General features: G+C 42.2%; 1 protein-coding gene across 2 annotated transcripts in view; it reads right to left on the bottom strand.

The window, feature by feature from the left end:
• Positions 1–501: 501 nt before the first annotated feature.
• GLIS3 (GLIS family zinc finger 3) overlaps positions 502–10,981 on the bottom strand; it is a 300,109-nt gene continuing 289,629 nt past the window's right edge. The window contains exon 12 of one of the 2 annotated variants that reach the window (XM_075931641.1): positions 502–664. In XM_075931641.1, coding sequence (XP_075787756.1) covers positions 621–664 — 44 coding nt within the window. In that variant the 3' untranslated portion in view covers positions 502–620. The remainder of the gene's footprint in view (positions 665–10,981) is intronic. The other variant, XM_025180729.2, reaches the window with a different exon arrangement.

Raw genomic sequence — 10,981 nt, 5'->3', positions numbered from 1 at the left:
CTCTTGATGTAACCTAGCAGCCAGTATCAACCCTGAACTGGTTTTTTTCTGTTTGTTTTTTAAAATGTAGTTTTCAAAATGAAGATTAACAGAGTTTGTGGATTTTAAAACCAGTAGAGGATACTTTTACAGACGTTCCCAAACAGAGTTCTAAAAACATTACCCTTTGTGGACATGCAGTTAACTCTATCAACAGCTGTAAAAATGAGATTGACTCCAGTCCTCATTGTCACAGTTAAGGGCCACTGCATCCGTATTTCCTCTTTCTGGTTTATCAAGCACATCTACTCTAGGCTTCTGGCTCCTTGGCCATCATCTCTCCCTTATTACTGGTTTTTTTTCCAGCCTGCAAAATTCCCTGCTTACATTGTGGTATTCATAGCAAGTCAGACTGCCTGAACAGGTCAGCATCTGCATTTTTGCTTCCTTTCTAGAGGTTGTGAACAGCATACATTGTCACACTTTACCACACAGGTCTTTCTAAGCAAGCACATTTATTCTTAAGGTGAAAACAGTACAGAGAAAACATATAAAACTAATAAAAGAACCAATATGCATGCCAACAAGTTTACCAGAAGTTACTCCAACTCCAGTCTTGAGCTCTAGTAGGTGTCAGTTATTCAAATCCCCCAACTTTGTTTTCCCCCAACTGCAGGTTTTGAATCTGAAACAGTAATGAAACAGAACAACCATAGTTCAGTCTCTTCTTTATATAGCTCCCATGTACCAGGTGATCAGCAGAGAAAAGACCCATTCTTAAGGATATAGCTTGAAAAGGCGGGGGTTTTTTCTAGTCAGAGATGGGAAATTCACATACATCTCCCCCTGGGCTATGTCTACACTCACGGCTTCTTGCGTCAGAAGTATGCAAATGAGGCGAAGCGTGGAATATCGCCGAGCCTCATTTGCATACCTAATGAGCTGCCATTTTTGCAGAAGGGTCTCTTGCGCCAGAAGGAGCTGTCTACACTGCCCCTTCTTGCGCAAGGAAAACCCTCTTGAGCAATGTCATTCTTCCTGAAAATAATCAGCATAATGACATTGCGCAAGAAGGTTTTTCTTGCACAAGAAGGGGCAGTGTAGACAGCTCCTTCTGGTGCAAGAGCCTCTTCTGCAAAAATGGCAGCTCATTAGGTATGCAAATGAGGCTCGGCGATATTCCACACTTAGCCTCATTTACATACTTCTGACGCAAGAAGCCGCGAGAGTAGACATAGCCCTGGAAAATAATTTTACTCCCTCTTCCTTATAACAACCTGTTAGGTGATAGCAGCTTTCAAGTACCTAATTCCAGGGGCAGCTAATTGCAGGAAATTACCATATGTGTAACATTCACCATGGCCCAGTCATGCTCACCTTACTCATGCAAGCAGTCCTACCCACTTGAACAGGAATAGAACCCATATCTCATATTATTTGTGTTGCTCCCATGTGTGCACAAACCATTTACAAATTAAAGGAGACAGAATCAGCATTCCTCCGACCTTGCATTCTAATGGACACCAATACAATCTAAGGGTGTGTCTAGACTACAGGGTTTTGTCGACAAAAGTCCACTTTTGTCGACAAAACTATACCTGCGTCCACACTGCCTTTGAGTTATGTCGACATAACGTCGACAAAACTCAGCAGTTTTGTCGACGTATGTAAACCTCATTCTACGAGGAATAACGCCTTTTGTTGACAGAGTTCTGTTGATGGAAGGCTTTATTGCATCTACACTGTCCTTTGCGTCCACACTGTTATGTCAACAAAGCGGCTTGCTTTGTCGACAGAATTGGATGTAGTCTAGACGCTCTTTGTCGACAGAAGCTTTGTCAACAGTATCTGTCGACAAAACTTCTGTCGACAAAACCCTGTAGTCTAGACGTACCCTAAGTGTAAGAAGTAAGATGCTACAATTCTAATTTGGTAGGGTTTTTTTTTTCATTCCCTTTTATTGGTGCAAATGACCACATCAGGTGCAGTGAAACAGTGATTTGGGCACAAGTGATTATGGTTTTACACCAGTGTATTTGAAGAGTAACCTCACTGAGGTGCAGTTCCTTCAGTGTCAGATTGGTGTGAAATCAGGACCGAGTTCCCAGTCCCACAGAACTTACAAAGTACTAGAAAAATATAATATAAAGGAGCAAGAAATAACAAAGAGCTATTGAAGAGGCCCAACAAAATAATGGTTTCCAAATGAAATGGGCTTTAGAGAGGGTTTTGAAAGGAGAGAAAGTGGGCCCTGGCTTGTAGGAAGATAAGGGTTATCCCAAGTGCAGGGGAAGTCATTCAACAATGGGTATAGGAGACAAGCAACCTGTAAGAGATGGAATGTGAAAAGAAATCTGATGAGAAATAGCAGAAGCTGTAGAGGTAGGGTTCTGAGGAGAGGATGAGAAAATAAAGCATAAAATTACTGTCTATTCTTAGTGTTCACTGTTTCTGCAAGTAGGCAAAGGGCCTTTCCTCTCATCTAGTTTTTACCTTGGAAAAGCTAAAATATCAATATACGTACAGACATGAGTATAGTTCTGAGATTGGATTCATAATAGAAATGGTACACTTTGTAGCTGCCCAGTTCTTTCAGAAGTAGTCCATAGGTCATAGTCCAATGGTCCATATTCAGGGTGAATCCAGCTTAGGACTGGAGAGATTTCCCTGATTAAGCAGATCTGAAATAAAGGATCTGGGCACCCTGGTGCTAATCCCAGGTGATTTAAATCAGCCTGGGGGCCCCTACAACTGCTGCAGCCAAAATTTCTACAAACTTGCTGCCCCTGCTCATGACTTGAACCCCACTCTAGGCCTGCATGTAGCTTCTGTTTTGAGCAGCGGCTCTAATTGCTTCAGCTACCTATTTCGTAAAGGACTTTAGTTGCTTTTTACCATCATCATAGAATCATAGAATAACAGAACTGAGGTCAGCAAGTCCAGTCCCATGCACTCGTGGCAGGACTAAGCATCACCTATCCTAGACCATCCCTGACAGATATTTGCCTGGGGATTTGTGAAATCTCCAACACCAGAGATTTTAAAGAGCAAATTAGACAATTTATTCCAGTGTTTAACCACCCTGAGAGGAAGTTTTTCCTCCTGTCCAACCTAAACCTCTCTTACTGCAATTTAAGCCCAATGCTTCTTGTCCTATCATCAGAGGTCAAGGAGAATAATTTTACTCCTTTCTTCTTTATAGCAGCTTTTAGGTACTTGAAAGCTGCTATCATGTCCACTCTCAGTCTTCTCTTTTCCAAACTAAACAAACTCAATCTTCCTTAATAGGTCATGTTTTCTAGACTTTTACTCAGTTTTGTTGCTCTTCTCTGGACCCTCTCCAATTTGTCCACATCTTTCCTGAAACGTGGTGCTTAGAACTGGACACAATGCTCCAGTTGAAGCCTAATCATGCAGAATAGAGTGGAAGAATTATTGTAAGCAAGACACACTACTCCTGATAATACATCCCAGAATCATGTTTTTGCAACAGTGTCACAACTGTTCTTCCTAGACAGTCACTTCCCATTTTGTATACGTGAATCTGATTGTTCCTTCCTAAGTGGTGTATTTTGCATTTGACCATGTTCAGTTCCATCCTGTTTACCTCAGACCATTTCTCCAGTTTGACCAGGTCATTTTGAATTATGACCCTATCCTCCAAAGCACTTGCAATCCCTCCCAGCATGGTATCATCCACAAGCTTTATAAGTTTACTCTCTGTGCCATTATCATTTTCAAGAATAAAGGGCAACTGTTGCACCCAGCAACCTTAATGTGGTTTCATTCAGCCCCCTGGATAACACGAGAATGATCCTCCCATGATGAGCTATTTTTACTTTAGTGTTGCTTTTTGCTGATGCTTTGGTGTAAAGCAGCTTGAACCTAGTGGACAATATCAGCTTTCATCTCTTGTTTATTGCCTTATTTGCCTGTGTGTGCTGACTTATTTAATGCAAACCCATAACTGGAAGACATCCTCATTCTTAACCAGTTTTGGAGAACAAGACTTTCTGCTTTATAAAGTACTTCCCCTAGCACGGCATGCATGTATATCCAGAGGCCAGGACATTTAAATTATGCACAGAGTTCAATAAAGAATGTGACCTCTCTCGGGGGGCGGTAGGGGGTGGGGAGGGTGCAGTCCAGTGCCATTTCTTTTCCCTGGTTCTTTTTTAGTGGCCTGGTACCTAGATAATTGTGTCACTGTTGAAAGCTGCATGCTTAGAATTCCTGGGTGCAATTTTCATGACTAATTATGGGCGGCACTAAGGCAAGCCAGTGGAGCGAAGAGCCTGCTGATCTTTCACATGTAAAATGCACAGCTGCAGCAGCAGTAGAGAGGTACAGGTTTGCTCAGGATGAAAGGTGACACACTTCTGACTTTGAGTGCTGCCATTTTCATAACATGCTTCCTTCCCCACTAGTGGAAAACCTTTCTGAAAATGAAAGTTCGTCCCAGGATCTCATGAAACTCTTGTGCATGTGGGATTTATATTACCCAAGGCATCTGAGTGAATTATTAACATGGCATCGTGTCAGGTGTTCATTGTCCCCTTTCTCTCTCTCTCTCACTCCTGATAATTAGTTGGAAGTTGGTATTCAATAACACTGCCTTTGTTAAATGCTTGCAGGATGAGGTAAGACTTCAGGACTAAGGCCAACATTTCTATAGTTACACATGCTCTACAGATTTGGCAGGCAGACATTTGAGGCAGAGAGAAGTTTATTACACACTTTTTCTCTCCTGACCATCCAAAAATAAAGTATGGGAAGCTAAGATTCACTTTTGCTGCAGCATTTTAGAAGCCACATTTAGTTTTCACCTTCATTTCACACTGATTTAAGTCCTTTAATTTTAGTGGGGTTGCTCATGATTTACACCAGTGCAGGTGAGATCAGAATTTGACCTAATTGCTTTATACTTCAGAATGCATGGCAAAGCCAACACTTTCCTAGTATACTTTTACTCACTTCCTTTCTTTCATTAGCCAAAACTCAGACAGTGGGTCTAAAAACTGGGGGATTATGGAAGAAAGTGCCAAAATTCTTAGGCTTAGCAAATATGTAAATAAAGTCTTTTCTGCATACACAATGTCTGTAAATAGGGAAGCAGATGACCTGGCTTTGTTTTAAGATAGAGAGCTAATGACAGTTTGGCAGGTTGTTGGGAAGTCAGATTCTTGCTTTCCAAAATTTGGCTGCATGGGAAAGTAGAAAGCGTGACAAGAAATGGGGATTTTGAAAATTTTTCCAGTTGTAACTCTCTGAAGGGAAATTTTCAGAGGCACAAATGGGAGTTAGGTACCCAACAGCTATTGAATTTTAGTGCTTTGAAAACCTTCCCCCAAAGTGTGGTGGTTAACATAGTCTGTATCTACCCTGGGAAGGTTTGACAATAAAAGTGCTGTCAATGTGCAAAAATTGCCAAAAGTCAAAACCCGTCAAACCAGGTTTTTTGCTTTCCACTGTCGTCATTTCATGGCCATGTTGCTAGCACCATGTGGACAGAGCAAAGCAATGTGGGTTAGCATCCCACAGTGCAGTGTTGGGGGAAGGCAGAGGTGTTCTGTGAGTTCTCCATGCTAAGGAATGTCAAAACAGCACAGCAGTCACTCCAGCCCTCTCTCCGCAGCAGCCGTCTGCCTGCAGCTGTGTTCCTAGTAGGGCAGAACAGGAAGGAGCATTCCAATTATTTCTCTTTGTTTGTTCCCAAAATAAAGCAACTCGCTCAGCTGTCAGATACTTCCCGGAGCTTTGAAAGAGGAAGGGTACATGCCTGCAGGGCAACAGAGATCACAAAACACTGAGCAGAGCCACCAGGACAGGCATTGTGGAATAATGATGGAAGCTAGTTCTCTTAACAAAACAAACAGAAGACTCTACGCTGGCTCTTTATTGACAATAAAGAGAAAAGACAAAACTCTCTCCCTGGAGTAGAAGTTTTTTGTTGTCAAAATGGGGTGTTTTTTCTGACAAAAGTCACGTTGTAGTATAAACGTTATCACTGCTTTGTCATCAAAAGGCAGTTTTTGGTGACAAAATGTGTTATTGTAGACAAGGCCATAGTGACAGCTCACCCTCCCCAGGGAAACCCTACAGGAAATGGGCTGCAGATATTTTCTGCTAATCATTATTCTCAGGAACTGCAGCAGCTGAGGTTTGTCCTCAGGGTAAAGTTTGGGAATTTGTCACCTACCCTGAATTTGTACATCTGGAGTTATCTGTAGGTGGGCAGGGCCTTACACAAGGAGGCCTTTTGCTTCTGGGGGAGCTCTAGAGCGTCTTCATTAGTACGAAACAAAGAAAGGGATGAGTCAAGAGCAGAACAAAGGTCAAGATGTGACTGGGGACCAGATTCTCCATTACTATACATCTTGTACAGTTGTTTACACCAGGGCAAAGTGAGTGTACAACACTACCCGTTTAGGATGGCACAGTGAATGCAATGACTTGATGGTATGCAAGGGAATGCCGAATCAGATAAAGGCTGAAACATTGCTATCTGGAGGTCAAATCAAGAAGACTGATCTCTGTTCAAAAGAACATAGTCCAACATATCCATCTACATATTCCAACAAGCATTAATTGCTGCCTCTGGTGACTATTGCCAATTATTTGGCTTTAAGCTAAGACTGTTGACTGTATAGCAACTCTCAAAATACCATGTTTGTATATGTCATTGACTTCAGATTGTCAATGAATGGCTTCATTCAGTAGTTCTACCCAAGAGCCTTTAAAGAATGGAACTACTCTCAGTTCCTGCTTTCCCTGCCTATATTTTGCATTATTGCTTGATTATTCTTCTGTCCACCTTCTTCCCCAGATACAAGTGATATTTGTGGTTGGATTGGGTTGTAAAAAGGTTGATGTCAGATTGACCTAACTTGGAGAACATTTCCTGGAGGGCTGCTATGTCCAGCTCCCACTCATATTGGTCTGAGAACAGGCGGCTGAAGCTGTCTGCTATAACATTGAGAGCCCCCGGTAGGTAGGTTGCTATAGGGGTAATCTACTGCTATATGCACCAGTTCCAAAATTTCAATGCCTCAGTACAAAGGGAGTTGGACCATGCTCCTCTCTGGTGATGGATGTAATTCATGCATGGTGTATTTTCTGTTAGGGTATGGATGGTCTGGTTTTGATGTGCAGAAGAAAATTAAGGCATGTATATCGTACTGCTTTGAACTCCAGGATGTTGATGTGGAGTGTTCTTTCCTGGTAGGACCATTTGCCCTGCACTGTGTGAGAGTCCACGTGTGCTCCCCAGCCCATAATGGAGGCATCTGTAGTGATGGTAATCATCGGGGAAAATGGTTGAAATGGGACTCCCTCTAGCACGTTGTATGGCTGTGTCTACCCATGTAGGGAAGCTAAGACGTGGTTTGGTATGTTGACTGTTTTGTGCAGGGAGTCCCTGGAGGGGATGTAAACTGTAACCAGCCATGGTTGGAGGCACTTCATATGGAGTCTGGCTAGTCTCACCAAATATGTTGTGGCTGCCACACGGCCAAGTATTTAGAGACGGGTGAGCACTGTCATAACTGGTGAGGCTTGTAGTGAATTTATGAGGGCAGTGAATGAGCGGAACCTGTGTTTGTGTAGTATGGCTCTGGCTGTGATGGAGTCTAGTCAAGCTCCTATGAACTCAAGAGTCTATGTGGGCTGCAGTGTGGATTTTTGATAATTGCTATGGAATCCAAGGCTGAGTAGTAGAGTGACAGTCTTGTTGACCATGTCCTGGGAATCTTGATACAATGTGCCTTTGATAAGGCAGTAGTCTAAATAAGGAAAGATTATTATGCCTACATGGCGGAGGTATGCCGCTACTACAACCAGAGTTTTTTAGAAGACTTTCAGTGTCATTGATAAACAGAATGGAAGAACTTGTCACTGGTAGTGGTTGGCTCCTAGGATAAAATGCAGGAAACATCTGTGTGCTTGGTGAATAGTTATATGAAAATAGGCATCCTGGAGGTTGAGGGTTGAGCACCAATCTCTACTGTCTAATGCCAGTATGATGGTTGCTAATGTGACCATCTTCAGTCTTCAATATGTTACATATATGTTGAGTTTTCTGAGATATAATATGGGTCTCCATCCCCATCTTCTGCTCTGAGGAAGTATTTTGATTAAAACCCTCTTCCATGATAAGCCAATAAAACTGGTTCTATGGCCCTGATTTGTAGATGATGTTGAACCTTTAGTTGTAGGAGGTTTTTGTGAGCGGAGTCCTTGAAGAGGGACGGGGAGGAGGATTGAAGAAGTGAATAGATGTGAAAGGTATGGAGTAGGCCAAACTGATGATATCTAGAACCCACCAATAAGATATGGGGATGTTGCTCAAGCCCTCAACCAGACCTTCAGATTCACTGCTTAGATGTGCACAGTTGGTTCGCACCAGATTGTTGTTGATGCTGCAGTCTGCACTTTTGTTGTCTGTATCTTTGTTTGAAATCATAGTGTCTGTGTGACTGCCTGTATGACTTCCTTGGTCTTGTGTAGGAGTTGTATCTCTGACACTTATTGGGTGGATATATATCTCTCGTGTTCTAAGGATAGCATGTGACTCTTTCATCGACTGTAAAACCTTGTTGGTTTTATTGGCAAATAAATGAGACTCATTGAATGGGAAGTCCTCTTCTTTGAGCTGCAATTCCTTCAATATACCCAAGGCTTGGAGTCATAAGGCCCTGCGCATAACAATTGTGGTGGCCGTGCTACGTACCACGGTATCTGCCACGTCCAGGGTTGCCTGGAGTGCCGTGTGGGGATAGCGTGGTCCTCTTGCATTATGGCTTGATGCTTCTGTTCTGGGAGGAACTGGATGAGATCTTGTAATTTTGAATAATTGAGGAACTTTTGAAACTTCTTTGTCATTTTAGGCCTAAGGAGGGTGACTGTGAAGAGGATCTGTCTGTAGCTAAGGTCAGTAAAGAAAAAACTGAGGCGCTGTGCTGTGCGTGCAACTAACAGACACTAATGGCACGAGGAGACACTACTGTGCATGTGCGGTGCAGCAGGGCACTGCTAGAAAAGATGTCTGATTTCTGGCACGAGGACACACCAACACCTAGAGTGGAGCACCCACAGGGTCATCACTCGAAGAAGAATAAATTTACTCCAGTGTGTTGTGAGTGAGAAAAGCAACTTTTGACTTCTCTTCACTTTCTTCTTAATAAAATTCACCAGAACTATGGCTCAATTCACAGGCATGCTCCAGAGAGTCTTTGCTGGTCCATAGCAGCATAAACCCATCTTAACCAGCCATATGAGGACTACACCTGGAGGGGAATCTTCAGGTGGCTCAGAACTGCCACAACAGCTCAAACATCAACCCTACTTCCTTCTGACCGGTGCTAGGAATACAGTCAGGGAGAAACCAGGGATAAGTATTAGACCATCCCTGTTTCACATTGATCCATGTCTGCTATAATAGCCATTTGGCCTTCAGGTTGTTCTCACTTGTGTTGGGTAGCCAACTGTGCTTGGATGGTCCCACAATCACGGGAACAAAGATGGCTTATAGGCACCTTTCCCCTCTTGCCCTCATATTTTTTTTGCTGAGAACAAGTTGGGTGGATGAGTGAATCTGGTCCTATGTTTTAAATTGAACAATGACTCCACAAAACCATAATTCATACAAGCAAAGTACAATGCTGCACAGTTCATTCAGAAAAGGCAAGAAAGACTAAGTGGACTAGTCAATTTGGTTTCAGTTTGTTCTCATCTGATAAATGTCCTGTGAGAGGTCACACAATCATGTGAAAATGAAATGAGGAACAATGGGATTGGAGCACACACAGCTTTTCTCTTTGAATCAGTGAGCATGGTATCTACTTCCTTGATTGTAATGTAAAGGTTAGGGATCAAAAGATGGAATTAAATCATATTTTTATAACTGCAGCAAAGCCCTTAATAGGTCATTCTTTTTATCAAAATGTAGCTTTTGCTCACCACTTTTCAGTATGCTATTTATATGAAAAACTCCCTTCAATGGTAGGACTATTTCTCAGCACAAAGTACATATCCAGCCATCTATTCTGATAAATAGAGCTCTCCTGTAATTGAGACCTTGCTCTTGTTAAAAGGAAAAAAGATTAGCAAGAAGTGACTGGTTTCATAGTGGGCTAATGCACTGACCTTTCTCTTCCAGAAATAGGTGTCAAACTCCTAAATGTTTCATGTGAGTCTGGTGCTTTCAAACTAGTCATTGATCCATAATGCAGCATGACAGGCAATATCTGCTATACATAGGTTCAGGCCTTGATTAGCAGAGATGTTGCTGGTCGGACTTGAGGGCCGTTGATAAGGCAGTGAGATATGAGTGGCTTCAGGGCTTGCTAATAAAAGAGAGTTTTTCTCATTTGCCTTGTCTTCAGTAAGAAATAAAGGTGGCTTCTGACATTGCGTTAGCTAACTCATAGACTCAACGTAAAGTCCTAGTTAAGACTAGAAAGTTTGTAGTTTGAACATATTAGTAGATTTTAACATAAACAAAAGGCTCTTCCCTTAGGTTTTAACTCTACCTGTCGACTTGTGTGAAAATTACAAATTATGTTGTAGGATTTTATTTCATATTAGTTACCATGTGTTAGCTAACACATGGTAAAAACACACCTTTCTACTGGTGAAGGTTAACCAGAAGACAGTGGTTTAGATTCAGCCAGGCTGGTAGTACTAGAAAGTAGTGGCATTTGTTAATTGCATTTTGGTCATTTCATTCCTGGTCCTATTCAATAGGGGTACAGCTACACAGCAGGGTAAAAGTCAAATTAAATTACGCAACTTCAGCTACGTCAATTGCATAGCTGAAGTTGAAATAGCTTAATATGGCTTTTGGCGCTGTCTACACAAGCAGGAAGTTGAAGGAAGAACACTCTTCCTTCAACTCCCCTTACTCCCCATGACATGAGGGTTATTATGAGTCAGAGTAAGAAGTCCTCCAGCTCGACGACATTCCGAAATAATGGCTTGCTGTGTAGACGTGCTCTTTGTTATT

This window comes from Pelodiscus sinensis, chromosome 6 (assembly GCF_049634645.1).
Source record: "Pelodiscus sinensis isolate JC-2024 chromosome 6, ASM4963464v1, whole genome shotgun sequence".
Taxonomy (NCBI): domain Eukaryota; kingdom Metazoa; phylum Chordata; order Testudines; family Trionychidae; genus Pelodiscus; species Pelodiscus sinensis.
This window is presented reverse-complemented; position numbering and strand designations above follow the sequence as displayed.